General features: G+C 43.8%; 1 protein-coding gene across 3 annotated transcripts in view; it reads left to right on the forward strand.

Annotated features, from left to right (window-relative positions):
• Positions 1 to 25,348, forward strand: part of gpm6bb (glycoprotein M6Bb) — a 216,488-nt gene that overhangs the window by 102,168 nt on the left and 88,972 nt on the right. The window contains exon 1 of one of the 3 annotated variants that reach the window (XM_078232417.1): positions 18,500 to 18,563. The exons of the other annotated variants lie outside the window; for them this stretch is intronic. Coding sequence (XP_078088543.1) covers positions 18,500 to 18,563 — 64 coding nt within the window. Of the gene's footprint in view, positions 1 to 18,499; positions 18,564 to 25,348 lie in introns of those variants that run through there. 3 annotated transcript variants of the gene reach the window in all.

The following is a 25,348-nucleotide window of genomic DNA, read 5'->3' on the forward strand; positions in this document are numbered from 1 at the left end:
ACACGGGGAGACTGTGCAAACTCCACACAGATAGTCATCCGAGGCTGGAATTGAACCCGGGTCCCTGGCGTTGTGAGGCAACAGTGCTAACCATTGTGCTTCTTCTCCACTTCTTCTCTCACTTCTTCCTCCCTTTCACACATGCATTTCTCCAATTCAATGACGCATGCACTCATATTGTTTCCTAAACACATAGCTCACTTTGTTATAAATTGATGAGTATCAGCAGCTGTTCTTCCAAGAATAAGTGTTTCACTTATAAGAACTGGGGGCAAAACATTGCTAATTTTTCCGATGTGTAAACTCCTAACTGCTGCTTCAAATTGGATTTGATGATATTAGTTGAACTCTTTTATGAAGGGTCTACAAACATTTTACAATTTGGTTTAAGAATTTGTAGTAATGTTTCCAAACTGTTTAGTGAAGGCTCTTAATTTATTGACGCCCAAACACAGTTGAGGTTTTTCACAAACCAGAGAATGAGTTGGATCAAGTTCCACCAGCTGTCCTGGCAGTCCCCTTGCCAATCCATGCACTGGTCTGTCTCACCTCACTTATGCTCCTTGTGTCATCAGCATTGGCTACAAGACTGCCACGCTTGCCACTTCCTTTAAGAAAAATATCTTTAGCTGTGCCAGCCATGTCAGGCTAGATGTTGGCTGGAGTTTTATTTCCATTTTGAGTGAGGTTATAAAGTTGTGGTTTGCAACCAATGTTTCTCAGGCTTTCATGCTGCCAAGTTCCCATTTCGAAGCCTGTGTAACCTTCGAGTAGCCTGTCAGACTGCTGACAGTTATGAATGGTATTGCTGGTCCATCTCACCTAATACACCTCCCTGTACAGACAGTCGAGCTTAAATCACAAAGGTGTGGAAGCAACATTGCAAGAATTGGCCTCATTGGGAAAATAGGAATAGGAGGAAGTCATTCAGACCTTGAGTCTGTTTCCATTCTGTTGGGTGGCACGATAATACAGTGGTTAGCACAGCTGCCTCCTTGCCTTAGGGACTCGGGTTCAATTCTGGCCTTGGTGGAGTTTACATATTCTTCCCGTGTTTGTGTGGGTTTTCTCCAGGTACTCCGGTTTCCTCCCACAGTCCAAATATGTGTGGGTTAGGTTGATTGCCATACTAAATTGCCTCTTACTGTCAGGGGGATTAGCAGGGTAATTACATGGAGTTACAGGGATAGAGTCTGGGTGGAATTATAGTTGGTGCAGGCTTGATGGGCCAAATGGCCTCCTTCTACACTGCAGGTAATTCTATGATTCTAGATCATAGCTGCTCTGTATCTTACATCTATTTACTGGCGTTTCTTCCGAAATCCTCGTCCCTCATCTGTCAATCTCAGTTTTGACATTTTGAATTGATCTCGCCTCATCATGTTTCTGGGAAGAAGTAAGTTGTAGATTTCCACTAGCCGTTGTGTGAAGAAGTGCTGTCACAGCAGTTTTCACCACGCTTTGCGCAAATTGGAACAATGCTCGTAAATTGCTGGCAGCATGGCCTGTTCGAATGGATGTCTAACCTCCCCAAATAGGGGAAGCGGAGGGTAAAGACCAAAGGCACGGAAGCTTTTCGCAATTTAATTTCTCCCACCACTGAGATTTGCGGAAGTCTGGATCAGTGGTAGCCATTTGCTGAATCTGTTTACTCAGCTGACTTAACCTTTGACTCTTCCCGCTGTGTCCTTTGCTGATGCTCATGGAAGTCAATAATCAAAGCCTGATGTTTTTCACTGCTTGAGAAATGCAGTAAAGTTAAACAAGGAAAGTATGGTCTGTTAAACTTTAAATAAATTCCCGACTATTTATTTGTACCATCAGTTTGGCACAGAATCCAGTTTTGCATGAATTCATCTTCAAGCAACTTGTTTTGCATCAACAGAACTCAGAGTTAAAACTGAGTAGAATTAATGGTAAAAACTAGTGTGTGGGATGATAATTAGCAGAATGACACAGTTCACATGTCCTTGATGGCTCCTTTGTTGTCCTCATTGTCTTTATTGTTAGCCTGACACATAAAAACCGGACCATTTGTCATGGGTTATTAAATTGTTTATTTGCCTAAAGCTAATACCTGCCCTTAGATTTGTTGATCAGCTCATTAAGTCGTTATTAATTAATTATGAACAGCCATTTTCATCTGTACGTTAAAATATAATTGCCAAGCCTCTTTAATGCTCATTCTTCATTGCAAATTAGACAGTGCTTCAGTACGAGTCATTTAATTAATGTTCTCGTTAAATTCTGTAAAGACTTACAGGCAGTTCATGGTGGAGGTTTTTTTTGATCACTTGCATTTTGTATTACTCGATATACATTTGAAAAATAATTTCTCAAGTAGGCTCCATGCTGTCAAGCTGTTATTTTAACACAAATAAACTCGCTGAGTGGGCTGGTACTGCCTAGTGATGAATGCCACTCATCTGCAAACATGTGTGATTCAGAATGCAGTGGAATCTTGCAAATAAACTATGATGTATTCAGGGGAGGTTTTGCCTGCTGATGCTGTCCTCCATTGCCTGGATAGCAGGAATTTAAGTGGGGAGCAATGCTCCCAGCCTGCTGCAATGTTCTAGCAGCGCAACAGACCGGGAGACATCAGCGGGGGATGTTTAGTGGGCTTCCCGCTGGGCACCACGGCCTCCGTGCGTCTCTGGGGCTCAGTTTTTTTTAGAGTAATCAGCTCCATGCCAGAAATTGGTGCTGGCACAGAGAAGTCCAGGAGGTCAGCGATTGGGGGGTTTGAAGGTGGGAGAGGTGTCGGAGGGGCAGAGATGGGGAGTCGCGGGGATGGCCAGTGATCGGGATGTGCATGCGCTGCTCTCAGCTCTGACAGATCACCGAATGCGCAATGGCCCACCCAGCGCTATGCTGTTGGCCTCTCCAGTGGGAATAGGCCCCGCCACTGGATTTTCAGAGTGAATCTCACTAGGGCACTCTGCAGTGCTCAGAGTGTGGGAGATTCCTTTTTGAAAATTCCACTTTTAAAAAACCAGCAGGTGTTATTCCAATTTTTATGCAAATTCAACACTTAGAATTTTATTGAGAGAATCCCCCACCCGTGGTTTGTGAGCAGGCTTTGCACTTTGGGTTCTGTGAAGACTCTTCACAGAATCTTTACGGTGCAGAGGAGGCCATTTGGCCCATCATGTCTGCACCGGCTCTCCAAACAAGCACCATGACTGAGTGTTATTCTCCTGCCTTTTCCCCATTCCCCTGCACTTTGTTTCTATTCAAGTAATCATCTAACGCTCTCTTAAATGCCTCAAATGAACCTGCTTTCCAGGCAGTGCATTCCAGACCTGAGCCACTCGCTGTGTGAAAAAGATTTTTCTCACATGATGTTTGCTTCTTTGGCAAATCACTTTAAATCTGTGCCCTCTCATTCTTGATCCAGCGGGAACATTTCTCCCCATCTACTCTGTCCAACCCCCTCATGGTTGTGAACATCGCTCTTCCTCCCTTTGCATTTGCGACATTGATGCCAGATCACTACCTCCTTGTGCCATTTGCTGTGTTATGGAATGAAGCGAATCAAATAAAATGAGGACAGATCAATGCCTTATGCAAGCTGCGTTCTCAGAAGTTGAACTGCAATTACCTCAAAGTTTTTTTTTTGTTCCCATGTCACAGCTCAGATATGAATGATAATGAAGGAGAGCACAATGGGAGAGACTCTCAGTGGCGAGTCGCTGTTGCTGTCTCCCATTATCTATTCAGAACTCAGCTGAATGGATCTGAAGAGACCATTCACCCGTGAAGACCCAGGGCCGGCAATTTGCCCCATGATGAGCAGTTTCTCATGGGCCGCATTCACTGGAGGAGCAACTCTGGGGTGCTGCTGCAATACAGGATAATGCTCGCAGCAACAAACCATGAGAGCACTGAAACAGATAAGGATATAAAACGACCGGCACATGTGTTTGTGATTCCCGCGGCATCCTGGTTCTGATGTCGTTTGGTGCTGCTGCCTCTCCCACAGTTCTTGAACGTGATACAGATGCTGATTGCTGGCTGAGACTACTCCATTTAAAAACACTTTCTGATTAGCTGAAGCGTATCTCGAAGCTTGTGATTTGGTGGGGATAGGTGTGTGGGGATGGGGGGGGCGGGGGTTACATTCACTATTGAATTTGATGATGAAGCCAAATGGCAGTTTTGCGGCAGGAATAATAATAAATATTCCAGATTTCATCGGTTTGTTTAGGAAATGAATATGGAGTAGGGAGTAGCAGTGAGCGGATGTTTTTCTGACCGGAGAGAACGATGCAGTGGGGTCTCTAGGGGCTGGTATTAGGATCATCTCTTTTCCGACTATACATCCGAGACCTGAGCTTGGGTATAGGGAGCACAATTGTGAAGTTTGCGGACATGCCAAAATTTGGCAAAGTGGAAAACAGTGAACAGGATAGTAGACAACCTCAGGAGGACGTTGGCAAATTGGTGAAAAGGCAGATGAAGACAAGTGGCAGATGAAAACTAACGTGGATAAGTGTGAAGTGATGCAATAATATAAAGGTAAAATACTGCAGATGCTGGAAATCTAAAATAAAAACTGGGAATGCTGGAAAACCTCAGCTGGTCTGGCAGCATCTGTGGAGCGAGAATCAGAATTAACGTTTTGAGTCTGTATTACTCTTCTTCAGAGCTCTGTGATGCACTTTGGAAGAAACAACATGGAGTGGTGGTATAATCTAATTGGTGCTATATTGGGAAGGGTGCAAGATGGTGGAACCAAGGAGTGCAGAAATCTTTATTGAGAATAGAAATCAGTCCAATGGTGTGCAGGTTAGGTGGATTGGCCGTGCTAAATTGCCCCTTAGTAGTGTAGGTTAGATGGTTTATCCATGGTAAAAATGCACAGGGTTATGGGATAGGGCGGGAGGGGAGGGTTGAGCCTGTGTAAGATGCTCTTTCAGTGTCTCCTTCTCTCCGTCTGCACTGTAGGGATTCCATAGAACAAAGAAAATTACAACACAGGAACAGGCCCTTCGGCCCTCCAAACCTGCACCGACCATGCTGCCCGACTTAACTAAAACCCCCTATCCTTCCGGGGACCATATCCCTCTATTCCCATCCTATTCATGTACTTGTCAAGACACCCCTTAAAAATCACTACCGTATGCGCTTCCACTAACTCCCCCGGCAACGAATTCCAGGCACCCACTACTCTCTGTGTAAAAAATCTGCCTCGTACATCTCCTTTAAATCTTGCACGTTAAACCTATGCCTCTAGTAATTGACTCTTCCACCCTGGGAAAAAGCTTCTAACTATCCACCCTGTCCATGCCTCTCATAATCTTGTAGACTTCTATCAAGTCTCCCCTCAACCTCCGTCGCTCCAGTGAGAGCAAACCAAGTTTCTCCAACCTCTCCTCATAGCTAATGCCCTCCATACCAGGCAACATCCTGGTAAATCTTTTCTGTACCCTCTCCAAAGCCTCCACATCCTTCTGGTAGTGTGGCGACCAGAATTGAACACTATATTCCAAGTGCGGCCTCACTAAGGTTCTATAAAGTGTCAACATGACTTGCCAATTTTTAAACTCAATACCCCGGCCGATGAAGGCAAGCATGCCGTTTGCCTTCTTGACTACCTTCTCCACCTGCATTGCCACTTTCAGTGACCTGTGTACCTGTACACCCAGATCCCTTTGCCTATCAATACTCTTAAGGGTTCTGCCATTTACTGTATACTTCCTATCTGTATTAGACCTTCCAAAATGCATTACCTCACATTTGTCTGGATTAAATTTCATCTGCCATCTCTCCACCCAAGTCTCCAACTGATCTATATCCTGCTGTATCCTCTGATGGTCCTCATCGCTATCCGCAATTCTATAAATGATTTATAGATTCTACAAATCTTTAAAATGTGGCAGGGGGAGTCGGAAAGGTGCTTGAAAAGCAATTGGAATTGACTTGGCTTTGTAATAAGAGTCATTGAATACAAAAACCCAAAAGTCATGCTAAATCTCTGGTGGCAACTGGAGTATTGTGTACAATTCTGGGCATTACATTTTCAGAAGGATGTCAAGGCCTTCGAGAGGCTGTGGCGAAAATTCATCAGGATGGTACTAGGGATGAGGGGGTTCAGTTATGTGGAGAGATTGAGAATTGGGATTGTTCTTCTCAGAGCAGAGAAGGTTAAGGGGAGATCTTATAGAGGTAATTATGGAGGGTTTGTTGGAGCAAATAAGAATCATAGAAATCATAGAAACCCTACAGTGCAGAAGGAGGCCATTCGGCCCATCGAGTCTGCACCGACCACAATCCCACCCAGGCCCTACCCCCACATATTTTATCCGCTAATCCCTCTAACCTACTCTAAGGGGCAATTTTTTTAACCTGGCCAATCAACCTAACCTGCACATCTTTGGACTGTGGGAGGAAACCGGAGCACCCGGAGGAAACCCACGCAGACACGAGGAGAATGTGCAAACTCCACACAGACAGTGACCCGAGCCGGGAATCGAACCCGGGACCCTGGAGCTGTGAAGCAGCAGTGCTAACCACTGTGCTACCGTGCCGCCTCGTTCCTCGTTCCTCTGGCATGTGGGCCACGCGCCAGAGGTCATATTTACAATAATTGGCAAGCAGACTGTAATAACTTTGAAAGCAACTCCTTTTGGCTTCAAGTTATGAAAGGTTTATTATCAACAACATTTGTACATGTACAAACGGGGGTCTGATAGGGCTGCAATACACGTCAACTCTCTTCTCCTCCCTGGTTCCAACCGAGGTTCCTCCTCAACCCTGAGTGTGCAATTCGCTCTGCATCTCCATAGGGTCCGGCCCAATCATGTGGCCCCCAGGGATTGCCCCCTTAAAGGGGCCACACTACCACACGAACTAATGGACAAATTAGAAGAAATGTCTTCGCACAGAATGTTGTTGAGATCTGGGACACCAGCTGAAAGGGTGGCAGCATCAGATCCCATAGGAACTTCTAAAAGACAATTGCACATGTACTAGAAGAGAACTAATTTGCAGGAGTATGGGGACAAAGCTTTGGTGTGGGAATACATTGGACATGAATGAATGGCACAGGTGTGATGGGCCGAATGGTGTACTCCTGTGCTGTAAGGTTCTATGATTCAATGAAAGAAAACTTGTTTGTTATAAGGGGGTCTACACCTATCACAGTGAGCCTTACACTTTCTATTAGGTCCTCTATTTTCAGTTCTCCCTTTCATCTCTAGGTTAATATAAGGTATTCTCTGACCACATGGGCAGGCGACAATGTGTTCTAAACTACTTTTGAACTGGCTGGCAGGGGTGGACAATGGATGAAAAGTGGGGTCCATTGTTGTCTGAAAAAGGTGGCCCGACACCAGTCCCCACAAGTTGTCTTGCTTCTATGCATGGAGTTTGCCCAGTTTATTTTAGCTTGCAGTTTACTGCCATTTTCATTCAGACAGAATGCACTTGGACACAGTCCACTGTGAAATCATGTGTTACACCCAACTCTGTATCTTAGTATTCAAAGAATCAAGGCGTTACAGTGGCCACAAGGCTAGTCTCATCGCTTTAGAATGAATTGATTCCAGGTCTATGTTGCTGCATCTCTTGTTGGAATCCGAAGGTCAGTGAGTTAATTTCAGCCTTGCTACCTCTGTGGTGACCTACCGAAGAGGATTGTCTGTTATGGAATCTCCTGACTTCTATTGAAGTCATTGATTTCCTATTGAAATCAATGGAATGAATGAGGGACAGATTCTACAAAACATGACGCACTCTGGCAGCTTCACCCCCCCAGGTGCTGAAAGTGAAAACTGCCCCATTGTACGTGAAATAATCAGGATTCTTCCTGCACCAAATAAAACCTCTTTTTTCTCATTTGATCTGTGAATTATTCATCTTAATTTTTATACTACGTGTTGGTATTTTTTTTTGTTTAACAAATCAACAGTTCACAGTATCAGAGGGGACAGGAAGTAGTGAAAAGGGAAAATAACAACTAAAGTGTACTATCACAAATTGAAAACTTGTTGTCCATCTTTGGAGGGAGGGAGAAGAGATTGGAAATTTTCCCCCATATTTTTGCCGCAGTTTATATTTCACATCCAACAATGCTTTAGGTCTTCAAGGACCACACAATCCTCTTTCTGATCATTTCTAACATACACTTGAGTACAAACTGGCACTAGCATACTACCAGCCTGTGTTTAGCACTGACCTAAAATTCAGTATATTCCTTCAAAAACAAATTAACGCATGTTGGCGGAGGTTTCGGAGAAAAGAGGAATAGAAAATGCAGGAGAAGCACAGCAGGTCTGACAGCATCTATAGATGGAGAATAGAGCCAACGTTTCGAAACATTAATTTTATTCTCTCTTCACAGATGTTGTCACACCTATAGGCTGGAACTCTACTACCTCACCCGCCACTGAATCGGCACGGGCGAGGGTCTGACAATGGAAATCTCCGTTGACCTCGGGTGGGAATTTCCGGTCTCGCCTGAGCAAGGCCGTAAAATCCCGCCCATTGAGTTTCTCCAGCATTTTCTGTTTTTGTCTCAGATTCAAGCATCTGCAGTATTTTGCCTTTATATTAATGAGGAATATCCTTCTTGTACATACTTAATTCACAAGAGGGTATTTGACTCTAGGTCAGAGCTGGACTGAGCCTCTTTGATGAAGGGGAATATCTCGGATTGTCACATTGGTGACAGTGTTATCAATATTAAGCAATAAAATGATAACCATTCCATTATCTGTAGTTAAAATGAAAAGGCTTCATATTAAGCATCATTACACACCTTAGATTTAAGTGAAAATGAATCACACCTATTCTATCTTTGAGGTACACAGGAAAGTTAATTAAAAATAAAGCACACACTCACTGGAAAATCAAGAGCCAAAATACTGGCCCATATGAGCTGACAATGAAAACAATGTAGGAAGAGGATAGAGGCAGCAACAGAGAGCAAGGAAGGGACATGCTGAGTATCTTTCCAGATGCTAAAGTGACAGGAATTAGACTTGCCCATACAGCTCTTGGCTCAGGCCCACGGATGAGTTTTATGTTTACAAGTTTACATGTTAAAGTGTAGCAGAGTATTGGAAAAATCCTAGGCATCATGGCAATGAAACATCCACAGCAAAAATATGCACGTTTTGTTACCATTGTTTATTCACTTGTTCATCTATTGTTCACTAAATTCACTTTGATAATTTGGAACAAGGTCTGACTTTGTGAGCCTTTTTCAAAGATTTGATAAATCTAGTAGCCAAAGAAAATTCTAAAGATAGGTTTTCCTCTTCATTATCCTTGCTAAGTGAGCATCAACTACACATGTATTAAGACCAGTAGTGGCATGCTCAAGAATGCGTGGAACTAAGAACTCACCTTTGAAAGTAATCATAAAATACATAAGCTGAAATAATTAAAATTGGAGAACAGAAAAGACCCGAAAACATAGCAGGAATTCTGTTCACTTTGCATGCCTGATTATCTCTTCAACAGTTGGACTGTGGTGGAAAATCAAATTGCCATCTTGTCTGCTCAAACATAGAATGATCACTCAGGTGAGAAACCAGAGCTTGTCTGGTATTTGTAAAACATTACCTCAGCAAAGTCGTTTTCTCCAGGAGAGTCGGGACAATATCTGAAAGGAATTGAGAATTTTTTTAGAAAAGGCATCCATGCATTCTTCCTATCTCAAGAACAATCTTCAGCAAAAAGAAGGAAAATTCACCTCAGTGCACATTTAATTTGTGGGAGCAAGGGGGTCACGCACTATGAATGCTGAATAGTTTGATTATGCTTTGCACTTTGTGTTCCACCTTTCACCTTCATGAGAACTTGCTTCGAGGGCAGTGACGAAGATTACTGTCAGTAATGTTTATGCAGAGATTGGTCTGCAGCCTTTGAATTGGTTGTCCAGACCATCCTCTTCCAGCATCTCTCCCATCCAGCTGCACTTGCCTGGTTCCATAAGATACAAATATATGAATTAGGAGCAGGAGTAGGTCCTCTGTGTCAATGGTTGAAAAGGTAATAACAGCTTCCACATCTGCAAGACCCAGTCTACCGCACTGTCACCTTTTTCTGACATCTCCACTTTTATTAAGCTGTCACTGCTGGTCTGACAGCTGTTATTGGACAATCAACAATTTCTTCAAACAAGTATTGGGAAGACTAAAGCCATTGGATGGGATTCTCCAGCTGTTCATGCCAGCGTAAATGGAGATTTGACTGAGCACCAAGTTCTCTGTCCTCTCTGGTAGCAGCAGCGGGGCGTGAATGGCCGGAGAATTCCAGCCATTGTCTTCAGTCCCTGCTACAAACCCTGTTCCTGGTTGCTAACTCCATCAATCTTCCTAGCGACTGTCTTGAGCTGAACCAAACTTTGATATCAACCTTTGGCCCTGAAATAAAAGCAAAATAACGTGGATGCTGGAAATCTGAACTGAAAACAAGAAAATGCTGGATAAACTAAGCAGGTCTGACAGCATCTGTTGAGAGAGAAACAGAACTAATGTTTCAAGTCCATATGACCCTTCTACAGAACTGAGAGTAGCTTCTGACTACATAGCTGTGCCATCAGCAATACAGCCTATATCTACCTCTGTAACATTGCCCGACTCCACCTTGCCACAGCTCATCCTCTGCAGAAATCCTCATCCACTCTCTTGTGACCTCTAAATCCAACTATTGCAACACACTCATTCCACCCTCCCATATTCCACCCTCCCATGTTCCACTCTCCGCAATCTTGAGCTCATGCAAAACTCTGCTGCCTGTATGTTAACTTGCAACAAGTTTCCTGCACTGTCACCAACTACGTTAACTGACCTAAGTTGGCCGTCGGTTGAGCAACATCTCATTTGTAAAATTCCCCTCCTTGTTTTCAAATCCTTCCATGGCCTCTCCCCCCCCCCCCCCCCCCCCCCCCATCTCTGCAATCTCTTCCGGCCCCACAACCTTCCGAGATATCTGCAGTCCTCCAATTCTGGCCCATTGTACAAAACCCCCCCATTTAAATTGTTTCACCATTAGAGGCTGTGCCTACAGCTGCTTAGGCTGTGAGTTCTGGAACTTTCACCCTATGTATCTCCATCTCTCTGACACATTTTCCTCTTTCAAAATTCTCCTTAAAACTTACCTCTGACCAAGCTTTTGTGACAAGTTCTAATATCCTCTTATGTGGTTTGGTATCAAATTTGGTTTAATAATACTCCTCTGATGAGCGTTGGATGTTTTATCATGTAAACAACACTATATAAATACACATTTTCATTGGGTGAGGCCTGCAGACAATTCCTCCAAGTAGTGTGTGTTACTCCACTGTTTTTCTGTTGTGCTTGGTTGATCTTTCTACTGCTTTAGAGATATAAGGATAATGTTTCGATATGATGCTTCGAATGAGGATCAGAATGTGTCTGGGAAGCTGTACCCGACCATTCACGAGTTTACTCAGTGACTGAAAACGCAAAGTTGAAAAACTGCCTCCATAAGGTATAGAGGAGAAATATGATTGGTGTCAAAATGTTTTCAGTAGATTTTGATATCTTGGGACTAATTTTACCGTCTTGCCCGCCATGGGTAGGTGAGGGGCGGCCCATGGAAAGGTCCGTTGACCAGAGACTGTATTTTCTGGTTTCGGGGTGAGCACGGATGGAAAATCCCACCCTAAATTCTTTCATAGGTTTACATAAAGAAACCTGTGTTAGGGCCATTGTATATATAGCAACGGGTTTTGGGGTCGCTGTATATAGTAACTGGTGCTGGAGTCATCGTACAAATAGAAATCAGTGTTGGGGCCATTGTACATATAGAAAGCGATATTAAGTTATATTGATGCACACGTAGAAACTGATCCAATGTTAACAAATAATATCATTAGACAGTGTACAGGTTGACAGGGGGTGCAATGTTAACCTAACTCAGTTGGGAAATGGTACAACACTTGTTTTACACCCCACGTGATTTTATTCTCCATTGGAATTGATGGAGACTTGTACAGGGCAGGCTGTGCAATCAACCTTGGCGTGTTAGTTAAAGGTCCTCCTCAGGACCCGAAGGCATCCATGAATTGGAGATGCCATTTATGCTCAAACTATTGTGAGGCTCTTATCAGTTTTCCACACTGTTCAGTCAGTTCACACTCCCCATACTCTCTGGGCACCAGAACTTCCAACAGCATCATACTCATAGAATCTCAGAATCCTACAGAAGGAAGCCATTCGGCCCATCGAGTCTGCACCAACCACAATCCCACACAGGCCCTATCCCCATAACCCCATGCATTTACCCTAGCTGGTCCCCCTGACACTAAGGAGCAATTTCGCACGGCCAATCCACCTAACCCGCACATCTTTGGAGTGTGGGGGGAAAACGGAGCACATAAGAACATAAGAAATAGGAGCAGGAGTAGGCCATCTAGCCCCTCAAGCCTGCTCCGCCATTCAATAAGATCATGGCTGATCTGATAGTGGGTTCAGTTCCACTTACCCGCCCGCTCCCCATAACCCTTAATTCCCTTAATGGTTAAAAATCTATCTATCTGTGACTTAAACAAAATTAACGAGGTAGCCTCTACTGCTTCATTGGGCAGAGAATTCCAAAGATTCACTACCCTCTGGGAGAATAAGTTCCTCCTCAACTCTGTTCTAAATTGACTCCCCCGTATTTTGGGGCTATGCCCCCTAGTTCTTGTTTCCATGGTAAGTGGAAACAACTTTGCTGCTTCTACCCTGTCTAGCCCCTTCATTACCTTATAAGTCTCTATAAGATCTCCCCTCAACCTTCTAAACTCCAATGAGTACAGGCCCAGTCTACTCAATCTCTCCTCATAAGCTAACCCCCTCATCTCCGAAATCAACCTTGGTGAGACCGCATTTGGAATATTGCGTGCAGTTCTGGTCACCTCACTATAAGAAGGATGTGGAAGCGCTGGAAAGAGTGCAGAGGAGATTTACCAGGATGCTGCCTGGTTTGGAGTGTCGGTCTTATGAGGAAAGGTTGAGGGAGCTGGGGCTGTTCTCTCTGGAGCGGAGGAGATTGAGGGGAGACTTAATAGAGGTTTATAAAATGATGAAGGGGATAGATCGAGTGAACGTTCAAAGACTATTTCCTCAGGTGGATGGAGCTATTACAAGGGGGCATAACTATAGGGTTCATGGTGGGAGATATAGGAAGGATATCAGAGGTAGGTTCTTCACGCAGAGAGTGGTTGGGGTGTGGAATGGACTGCCTGCAGTGATAGTGGAGTCAGACACTTTAGGATCAGTTAAGCGGTTATTGGATAGGCACATGGAGCACACCAGGATGGTAGGGAGTGGGATAGCTTGATCTTGGTTTCAGATGAAGGTCGGCACAACATCGTGGGCCGAAGGGCCTGTTCTGTGCTGTACTGTTCTATGTTCTATGTTCTATAACCTTCTCTGTACCCCCTCCAAAGCTAATATATCCTTTCTTAAATAAGGGGACCAAAATTGCACACAGTACTCTAGGTCCCCTGTGCAGTTGCAGCAAGACCTCCCTGCTTTTATACTCCATCCCTCTCGCGATAAAGGCCAACATTCCATTTGCCTTCTTGATTACCTGTTGCACCTGCAAACTGAGTTTTTGTGATTCATGCACAAGGACCCCCAGGTCCCTCTGCACAGTAGCATGTTGTAATTTTTCACCATTTAAATAATAGTCCATTTTACTATTATTCCTTCCAAAGTGGATAACCTCACACTTACCAACATTATACTCCATCTGCCAGATCCTTGCTCACTCACTTAGCCTATCCAAATCTCTCTGCAGACTCTCTGTGTCCTCCACGCAATTTGCTTTCCCACTCATCTTTGAGTCATCCGCAAACTTTGTTACCCGACACTCGGTCCCCTCCTCCAGATCGTCTATGTATATGGTAAATAGTTGAGGCCCCAGCACCGGTCCCTGCGGCACGCCACTAGTCACTGATTGCCAACCGGAAAAGCACCCATTTATTCCGACTCTCGGCTTTCTGTTAGATAACCAATCCTTAATCCACGCTAACACTTTACCCCCAACTCCGTGTACCTTTATCTTATGCAGCAACCTTTTGTGAGGCACCTTATCGAATGCCTTCTGGAAATCTAAATACACCACATCCACCGGTTCCCCTCTGTCAACCGCACTCATTATATCCTCAAAAAATTCCAGTAAATTAGTCAAACATGACTTTCCCTTCATGCGTCTGCTTGATCGAACCATTCTTTTCCAGGTGTCCTGCTATTTCTTCCTCAATGATAGATTCCAGCATTTTCCCAACTACCGATGTTAAGTTAACCGGCCTGTAGTTACCTGCCTTTTGTCTACCTCCTTTTTTAAACAGTGGCATTACATTAGGTGTTTTCCAATCAGCTGGCACCTCCCCAGAGTCCAGTGAATTTTGATAAATTACAACTCATGCATTTGCTATTTCTTCTGCCGTTTCTTTTAGTACCCTGGGATGCATTCCATCCGGACCAGGGGACTTGTCTACCTTTAGTCCCATTAGCCTACCCAGCACTACCTCTTTAGTAATAGTGATCGTTTTAAGGTCCTCACCCCCTACAGTCCCATGACCATCAATTATTGGTAAGCTATTTGTGTCCTCCAGTGTGAAGACCGACACAAAAAACTTGTTTAAGGCCTCGGCCATTTCCTCGTTTCCTATTATTAAATCCCCCTTCACATCTAAGGGACCAACATTTACTTTAGCCACTCTTTTCCGTTTTATATATTTGTAAAAACTTTTACTATCAGTTTTTATATTTTGTGCTAGTTTACTTTCATAATCTATCTTTCCTTTCTTTATTGCTTTCTTAGTAGCTCTTTGTTGTTTTTTAAAGCCTTCCCAATCTTCTAGTTCCCCACTAATTTTGGCCACTCTGTATGCATTGGTTTTTAATTTGATACTCTCCGTTATTTCCTTAGTTATCCATGGCTGGTTATTCCTTTTCTTACGTTCCTTCTTTTTCACCGGAAGATATTTTTGCTGAGTACTGAGAAAAATCTCCTTAAAAATCCTCCACTGTTCCTCAACTGTCCCACCAATTAGTCTGTGTTCCCAGTCTACATTAGCCAACTCTGCCCTCATCCTATTGTACTCCCCTCTGTTCAAGCAGAGGACACTGGTTTGGGACCCTACTTTCTCACCCTCCATCTGTATTAGAAATTCAACCATATTGTGATCACTCATTCCAAGAGGATCCCTCACAAGGAGATCATTTATTTTACCTGTCTCATTACACAGGACCGGATCTAAGATAGCTTGCTCCCTCGTAGGTTCTGTAACACACTGTTCGAGGAAACTATCGCGACAGCATTCTAAGAACTCTTCCTCAAGTCCTCCGTGTCCGACTTGAGTTGACCAACCAATATGGAGGTTAAAATCCCCCATGATTATTGCTGTTCCATTTCTACATGCATCTGTTATTTGTTTGTTTATGGCCCGCCCCACCTCAAAGTTATTATTTGGGGGCCTATAGACTACGCCCACCAGTGACTTTTTCCCCTTACTATTCCTTATCTCCACCCACATTGATTCCACATTCTGCTCCTTAGAGCCTATATCGTCTCTCACTACCGCCCTGATGTTATCCTTAATTAACAGAGCTACCCCACCTCCTTTTCCTTCCTGTCTATCCTTCCGAATTGTCTGATACCCCTGGATATTTAGTTCCCAGTCCTGGTCACCCTGCAACCACGTTTCTGTAATGGCCACTAGAACATACCCATTTGCACTGATTTGTGCTGTCAACTCATTCACTTTGTTTCGAATGCTACGTGCATTCAGGTAAAGTGTCTTTATGTTAGTCTTTCTTACCTGGACTCGATTTGTTAGTGCATTCCTTTGTGTGCATGCTCTGTCCCTTCCTGTCACAGACTGGTTATTCTTCCCCAGACCATCTCCTTGCACTGTGTTGACCACCTCCCTTCTCATACTTGTCACCTTTTTTACTCTGCCTGAGGTTAGATCCCTGCCACCTTCTATACTCTCTGTTCTATTACGTGGTCTGGAAACTTTACTAACCTCTCCTGAGCCCTCGGCTCCTTTAACTAGTTGAAAGTCCTCATCATTAACCTGCACTCCTACCCTCTCCTTTACCTTTGACTTTCTAATTCTCCACACAACTGAACCCTCCCCCCCACTATTTAGTTTAAAGCCCTATCTACAGCCCTAGTTATACGATTCGCCAGGACTCTGGTCCCAGCACGATTCAGATGAAGATCGTCCCCTCGGAACAGGTCCCCTCTTCCCCAATACTGGTGCCAATGTCCCATGAATTCAAACCCATTCCTCCCACACCAATCTTTGAGCCACACATTTACCTCCTTAATCTTATTGACCCTGTGCCAATTCGCTTGTGGCTCAGGTAGTAATCCAGAGATTATTACCTTTTTGGTTCTGCTTTTTTAATTTAGCTCCTAGCTTTTCATATTCCCTTAGCAGAACCTCTGTTCCTGTTCTACCTATGTCGTTGGTACCTACGTGGACCACAACAACTGGATTTTTACCCTCCCACTCCAAGTTCCTCTGCAGCCCAGATGAAATATCCTGAACCCGAGCACCAGGCCGGCAACACAACCTTCGGGATTCTCGATCCTGGTCACAGAGAACAGTGTCAATGCCCCTAACTATACTATCCCCAATTACGACTACATTTCTTTTTTCTCCCCCCACTTGAACGGCTCCCTGTACCATGGTGCTGTGGTCAGTTTGCTCATCCTCCCTGCAGTCCCCGTTCCCGTCCACACAGGGAACAAGAATCTCGAACCTGTTGGACAGGTTCAGGGACTGAGGCTCCTGGAACTCTACCTCCTGGATCCCGCTACCTGCCTCACTCGCAGCCACACCCTCTTGTCCCTGACCACTGGCTGAATTCAAGCTAGTTAGTCTAAGGGGTGTGACTGCCTCCTGAAACACAGCGTCCAGGTAACTCTTCCCCCTCCCTGATGTGTCGCAGTGTCCGAAGCTCAGAATCCAGCTCATCAACCCTGAGCCGGAGTTCCCCAAGCAACCAACACTTACTGCAGACATTCTCACTGGGAACCACAATGGGGTCCACCAGCTCCCACATCATGCAGGAACAACACATCACATGACCCTCCATCCTTATTTTATTTGCTTTGTTTTTAAGTTTTTTAAAAACTAAGAAATAAACCTACCCTGCCTCCCCCGGTTTCCGTCTAAGCCCGTTGAGCCAAAGCCCTTCAGCCCTCACTCTGCTACCTGCTCACTTTGCTGCCCGCTAACGACACTGCCCGCTGGATAGTGCGGCCTGCTTTTTAAACCTCCCGCGTGCTTATATAAAAAATAAGAAATTCCTTCCCAGGTCACCCCGCGGCTGGCCTACTTCCGCTTTTCACTTTAAACTAGGAAAAAAAGAAACCCCGCGAAAAAGTAAGGAAAAAAAGGTCAATCCCTTACCCTTTTTACTCCAGCCACAAATCGCTCCCCTCTCCTTTGCTCCGGTCGAACAATGTGTGGGTTTCCTCTGGGTCGAGCACCCAGAGGAAACCCACACAGACACGGGGAAAATGTGTAGACTCGGCACAGACAGTGACCCAAACTGGGAATCGAACCTGGGTCCCTGATGCTGTGAGGCAGCAGTGCTAACCACTGTGCCACCATGCCACCTATATTCAAATAGGACCTGCCTATGTTGCATTCAATACAAATATTACAGGAGTTTAGTTGTCAGTCTTTTGTGTTATAACCTTTTTAATATATTTTCAATGATATGTTGTCTTAATTTCTAGCTAAGAAAGTATCATAGTCATGAATAACTGATACTTTATTTAATTTTGGGGTCAGTACACGTGTTAGAGCAAATTTATTTGTGATAACTTTTTGAATAGTGAAGGGTAAGGTTCATTTGTCAACTAAAATCTAGCAGATAGTAATAATTAAGGTGTGGTTTGGGTGAAAATTCAGAGGGGTGGGAGAGAGCAAATAACACAAGGAGTAAATTAAGAATTCAGAGCACGGTTTAATGGTGTCTTTTGAGAAGAGTGGTCCTCCCTTTGTGTGATGACATGCATTCTCCCCAGAGACAGCACATGGTGGGGTATGCTCAGTGATTGCTGTGAGTGGACGGGGTCCCTTTCATTGTAGCACACAAACTCTCTTATAATGTAATCAATCCATCCTCCAGTGATGCGGCTCATTGTGATTTTATTCACACCATTTCAGAGGACAGGCAGTGGATGAAGAAATGTACTTTTAAACTATAATTGGGCAGGGACATGAGCAGAATTTTAATTCAGAAAAGCTGTTTTATAAGTGGAATCCTCGGTGACGTATGTGTGACCAGGCGCTGGCAGGGATCTTCATAGACCAGTGAGTTGAGCAAAATCGGATCTGACAAGACCTCTGCATCTCTGGAAAGCACAGTGTTGACAAAGGCACCACAGAGCAGCTCAGTCACTGCCCCCCCGTGCGAGTTTAAGGTGAAGAAGAAAAGGAGCAGAAAACAAAGAGACGCCAGGGAGCAGAAAGCGTTGTCCCTGAATTGTCTTTGTGCTTAGAATGAAGCCAATCTTGGAAACTACAACCCCCGGGGAAAGCAACGATTCAAGCCAAGAGAGCAAAGGTACTGTGCCACAGGAGCTCAGCTCTGAGCAATATTTGGGTCTGTTACCACTTACGTAGGAAGAGGTTTTAAACATCTGGATAGCAATGGCTTGTTAAATACTGCCTGTGTTGCAACTGCCTCTGAATTTTAGCGTTGCCATTTCACAATGGCTTCCTTTTTTGCAGAGATGAGACAATTGTTTTAATGTTATTTCTTATTGACCTAGTTAGTAGTGTCCACCGATGTCCTTATCGTGTTAGACTGCTGTCACATGTCCGATGGGCGTCATGCTGGATAGCAAGGGGCATTTCAGGAACATGGGGTGCTGTAGCTGATCGATGAGATCAAATTCAATATTTCATTAGACGCAATAAATCTAGTCCAGCCTTGCATTTCTCACCGAAAGCTACCATCAGTGATTTACTGCATTACCAGATAGTAATGGGATTCATGTGTCAGAATAAGTCTTTTGTAAATGGAGGTTGTCAGTGCTGTATTCGTCATCATCAGAATACTTATTAGGAGAGTTTAATTTAATATACAGTAAAGCATAATTCAGCCCTGGTGGGTTTGAAGCCAGTTATCCTGTTGGATTAAGCAGCAGCTGTTTATGCACTGTATAATTGCCTGAAATACTGCAAGTGACTCTCCACCAGTTAGTGGCTGTTACATCTTACTTACTGCTATAAATACTCCTTGGTGTCTCGGTTTACCTTCGTTAAACTTGAGATTTCCATATTCAATTAATTATGGTCAATATAGATGAATAGGCTTCTCCTCCAGAGAATTATGCAGCGTGTTATTAAGATTCCATTACCCCATAGGGTTGTGGTTGTACACAAATAGAAAGCAAAGTCGACTTTCTTCTGCATATTCCTGTGGATTTGGACACTTACCATAATGATCAGATTGTTCACTTGAACCAGACGAATAAGGCCCATTAAAGTTTCTATGACAGGTTAAATGCTTCATGATAACGTCACCTCTAAGTGTAGGTGGAAGGGACAGAGAGATTGCAATTGTCTGTGGAAACTTTATCTTATTGCATTCTTGAAACTATTTTTCTACTTCATAGTAGCCGATCTTTGTGTGCTGTCCACTATTTTCTGATTAATGGATGGAATTCATATTTTCAGGCCACCACCAAGGTAGCTTTATCAACCTCCCTCCATTTTATGCCTGCCTAGCTGGGTTGTTCCTCATGCTCTCCAACCCAGAGGTTTAGGGTTAGGAGCCCTCTTCTTGAAATCAGGTGCCAGATTTTGACTACTGAAGCAGGTGGCTTGAGTTGAGAAAAATCCCACCTTGGTATAAGGTTCAACTTTCGCTGTTGGTTGGGGGGGGCGGGGTGCAGTTTGTAGTCTGTGGGTGCAGGATGGAATTGGCTCCACTGACCCTGGAAGCTGAGTGTAGGTGTCACAGGATGAGCGAGTACTGAGGCAGGCTGATTGCAAGGCCCGCCTCAGTTCTCTGGGACTTTGTCCTAGTTGTTTGAGGCTGGTAAGCCTACTTGTCCTCACACCGCCTCATCCCAACACCCAACCCCCATGATCCCTTATACTTTCCAAGCCAACTCATGCTGCTCACCCACCTGCCATGGCTCCTCATAGCCTCCATGTCAAGTCAGTGCCAACTCATCACCCCACCCACACCATGCCTTTTCATATCCCTTTACAACCTCTATAGCTGTTCACCCACTATCCAGCATAGGCAGACCTCAAGAGCCATGCAGAGATAAAAAAAACTTCTAACAATCTAATACGGATCTCAGTCTTACACACCCGATAGTGAAAAAAAGATCCATTTATAAAACCCAATGAAAGGATTAAATCTGCTCATGTGGTTAGTCTCTAAAAACAAATAACTTTCAATTCAGATCTCAAACACAGCTAATCCTTTAATAGCCTCTCTAAACTGTTAATCAAACCATGAACTCAGAACACCCTGCTGAGATAATTTTAGCTTTTTAAACTCAGCCAAACATTCATTGATTTATCAATAGCCCTTGGGGAAATGTCAACAAAAAGCTCAATTGAAACTGCATGACATAATGCTACACCTTTTTTCTAACCTGTACCAGATGACCTATGAATCAGAGCTGTCCAGCAGAGGGTTTTTTAAATAGTCAGTGATTCCTGCATCTATGTTTCAAAGAGCACAGGATTTAAAGACTTTAGAGCATGACAGTTATATCGACCTTATCTGCTCTTCAAGAACCTTTAAGTCTACACCATTAATTCATGACTTCCACGTGACAGGTTAAGACTCTTTAAACAACTAAAATGGGCTCTGTTTAAACTCTGCACCAATTTGAAATTGCCCTGCAGAGTTCAGGTTTCCTTCCAGTGTCTCCTTCCCCATGCTGGCAAAAAAATGGATTTGTCAAAAATGGGGCTAGGGAGGAGATTGTGCATCCATGTTACATGTAGGTTGGTGGAGCCTTCCAGGCTCCATGACAATTTCACCCCTAGTTTCTGTGGTGTCTTGTGTTTCTTTCCTTGAGTGGAAAGAATTAAATCTGACCATTCCTGGTGCTGAGTGACTTGCTTCCTGTTGCTGGTTTATTAGGGGTGCCTGGTTCCTGGCAGGGTGTGCGCAATCATTGGAGAACTTGCACATTTGAACCCAGGAAATCTAGTGAGGAGGTGCATGGGATCTTCCAACATTGGGGCCTACATGCGTATGTGCCTTAACTCACAGGAAATCCTGTCCCCTATCACCATTGTGTTGGCTGACCTGCACTGGCTCCCAGTCAAGCAATGTCTTGATTTAAAAATCTCATCCTTGTTTCTAAATCTCTCCATGGCTTTGCCCCTTGCTGTCTCTGTGACCTCCTCCAACCCAACAACACTATGGGATATCCGTGTTCATCTAAGTCTGGCTTCTAGTGCTTTCAAAATTAGAATCATTCCACCATTAGTATCTTCAGTTTCCTAAGTTCCAAGATTTGAATTGCCCTCCCTACATCTGTCTCTCAAATTCGCTTTCCTCCCGTTAAGACACTCCTTAAAACCTAACTCTTTGACCAAGCTTTTGGCTATTTGGTCTAATTTGACCTGTGGCTCGATGACATACTTTGTTTTGTTATGGCCCTGCGAAGTGCCTTGGGATATTTTAATCTGTTTAGGCCCTAGATAAAGATAAGTTGTTGTAGACACTATCTATCGCCTCATGGTACATCTGTTAAAGCTCTAAAGTGCAACTCAAAACAACGTAATGAACACAGGCCTTCAGGAAATTGAAATCTTGCCTCATGTATTAGATCAGTATGTTTTTAACACATAAAAAGTGATTTGTCCTCATTGTGGCCAGTGAGGAATGCTCAGTTGCCACATGCTGCAGAGAGGAAAGGCCAGGAAATGCTTGGTTTCTACCCTCATATTGCCAAGTGATTTCACCCTGAGTGAGTGCACCCGGGCCCATTGCTCCAATGGATGTAGGCTCAATGAGGCAAGGGAAATGAGGCAGGAGGGCTACCTCGTGTTACTGCTCCCTGTTCAACGCCAAAGACAAGTTGTATTTAAAGCCATATTTTGAGGGTGCAAACTGCATTTTTACTTGTGGCATTCCATTGCTCTTCCAAATTATAATCTTTTCCTTTAACCACAAATTGGGATCTAAATCAGAGACTTCAAATTATGCTCTCGAAACCAGAAGTTTTATCCATCGCAGGATTGCAATTGTGGCACCCAGTTGCTTGTGTAAATAGGTGTAAGTGTTGAAAGGCATACTTGAGATTGCGGATTAGTCAGTCAGCAGAAATAAAATATGCAGAGATTTTGTCTCTCAAATGGAGGTGTGATGCGGGTTGTGAAATGCTGAACTTCGTTGTTTTTGCCGGAAACGTAATTTTCCTTAGCCTTCCCTACTCCTTGCCATTTGTGTGTGGACTTCTCAATGGTCAGGAGGCCTTGGGTGCTAAATGCACAGGCACCTCTTCTGAGGTCAGGATCCCCATTGTGACGACCACAGGAAAATTGTATTTCCTCCCATGCACTATTTATGTGTGCTGATGCAAGTTTTGGAAGCCGTTAAAGAATGCATCACCTTGGAGAAGCCTTCTGAGGAGTTGGGAACATTCTGAAACATAAGTGTAAAATGTTCCCAACTCACTATTAGATACTGTATAATAATGCAGATATGTTTTAATGCAATGATTCATCAAAGGGCTCCCAGTTCGTGGTTAAAGTAAAAGATTGTACCCTCTGTCCTGCAAAGGTAAGTTGACCAATACATTAACTCCCATTGTATAAATATAGACATGCATCACAGTACCTTTTTCTGTTGGAGAAAGTGCCATCCTGCATTCAAAAATGTGGGAAAAGGTGTTAACAAACCCTTTTCATCATGTTTGCCATTGGGATTTAAATGTATAGACAGCTCTGACTGAAAAAAAAATCGTCCCCTGATTTTGAAAGGTAAAAAAAATCCAAGCACACAGTCCCCTCCTTTGACCGACAGGCAATCTGCTTTGAAATTCAGAACACAGTATCAGTTCTTTCAATTTCAGTCTTTGGAGTTGAGAAGCCAATGTTTTGTTATCTGCAGCCATTATCAATTTGTGGCTGAGTTTCAAAAGCTGTTAGTCTGTTGATACAGCTGTTCAGGCTAATGACTGACAGTTCTTTGAGGTTTTAAAAGCATATTCCACATTTGATATGGTTTCAGAATACATGGTTATTTGTTTACACAACCTAATGGTAACTTAAATGTTTAAATTTTGAATAGAGAAGCTTTTTTTGTATTATCAATGTGTTTGAATGAGAGCTTTATTAGTTGCCACAGGTTTTTTAAATTGAATTTAGATTAATTCCCGTTGCTTTGCAAGGTTTCTGAATACTGTTTATAGTGGATATTGGGGACAGACATGTGAGGGAGCATGGAAGTGGCATGGGGATCTGAGGGGGCATGGAGCGATTAGGTGGGATGGCTTGGGGATCTGAAGGGCATTAGGTGGCATAGGGGATCCAGAAGGGTGTGAGTTGGTGCAGGGTGAGGAAGCATGAGGAATCTAAGGGGATATTTGGTGGCATAGAGAATTTGAGGGGACGTGGTGGGAGCAAGGGGAATCAGAACAGCATGGATTGGCATGGGGGATGATGAGGGGTGAGATTTATAGTGACTTTAAATGATATTGGGGGCTAGGCTGCTGACTCCCAAGAATAGAGAAGGCCCTTCTAACCTCTACATGCGTCCCAACTCCATCGTGGCTGGCAAACTGTACTGTGAACGTGAACCCCATGTGAAAGGACAAGGATCTTGGGCAAAGTGTATTTGGGAAGGTGGAAAAGTCCACAGGTCGGGCTCTCCCGCGGAAAAATCCTTGCCTTGGTTCGTGGACAAAGTGAACCACTATCCTTTCTCAATGAAAAGGAGCTGGTTCAGAAAGCCAGTCCTGTTTCCCAGAATGCTGCACCACAGTGGTAAAGCACAATCCTGTTTGATCTCTTTGTGGTCACATGTGCAGACAGGGTAGGAAAATAAACATTCTCAGGCACAGATTCAAATGGATTAAATAATCGTGGGCAGACTGAGATCCACTGCTGGCTTAATAATGTCTTTTACTTTTGAAAAAAAACACATCATATGGAAGCATCCACTCAGCCGCAGGGCAAATACTTACCATCTTTTGTGACCCCGCGAGATTAAATCAGATGACTTTCTCAATATACGAAATGTAAATCTATTTAAAGGTCCAGATTGCATCAGATTTTCTTTGCAATCCTACAGACAAGATCTCATTTGAAAGGAAAAGAAAACATTTCAATATCTTACATGTTAACTGGAGCTTGCCGGTGACAATGTTGTGTGAGCCTTGCCAATTTAATTATCTCAACCTTGAAGCAAAAAGAAATTCTGATGAATCAATATGATTAGAGATGAAGAATGATGGACGTTTCAGCTGTGTTCAAAATGCTGTGTATTTCCAGAACTTTCTGCTTTCAGTTTAGATTTGCAGCACTTTTGGAGGGGGTCTCCTTTTCATTTGTCTGATTAATTCCAGCCTTGGCTTAGATTGAAGATGCCGCCTCTGATTGCTGAGTTGAGAGATGGCCCTGTGGCTGTGGGGATTTGAATGAGCCCAGTGTGAACATATAATGCAGCAATGATCCAATGAGTGCACCAGATTGAACAAGAGTTGTTGGGGGGGGGAGGCAGGATGGGTGGGAGGACAATAGGCATGATTTTTCGGCCTCGCTCGTTCCAAAACCGTAAAATCACGCCCAAGGTCAACGGACCTTTCTATTGTCCGCCCCGCGCCCGCTCCGATTCCTGTGGTGGGTGGGGCAGTAAAATTCCGGTCAATGTCTTCTCTAAGTTGAGTGGTGGTGGGGAATTCAGAGAGTTTTAAACAGTTTGTGGAACGATCCACTAATGAAGCTGCTCTCTTCCTCAATCTAAATGGGAAGTACATTGGGCAAGCACTCTGTTGGCAGATTTGATTGTGATCATGATCTTCCCAATTAAACATGTTAACTGTGTGAGAGCTCCTGTAGTTTTGGTTGAACCCAACCTGAACTGTAATAATTTGTGCACTTTAGGCTTTTGAGGATTATGTAAGATAGCTTAAGGTGACAGAAAGAAAGGGCTTGCATTTCTGCAGTATCTTTCACAACCTCAAAGTCATAGAATCTCTACAGTGTAGAAGGAGGCCATTCGACCCATTGAGCCTGCACTGATGACAATTCCACCCGGACCCTACCTCATGTATTTAATCTGTTAATCCTCCTGATACTAAGGGGCAATTTAGCATGGCCAACCAAGCTAACCTGCACATCTTTAGAGTGTGGGAGGAAACCAGA

The sequence above is a fragment of the Mustelus asterias genome, chromosome 17, assembly GCF_964213995.1.
Source record: "Mustelus asterias chromosome 17, sMusAst1.hap1.1, whole genome shotgun sequence".
In the NCBI taxonomy this organism is placed as follows: Eukaryota; Metazoa; Chordata; class Chondrichthyes; order Carcharhiniformes; family Triakidae; genus Mustelus; species Mustelus asterias.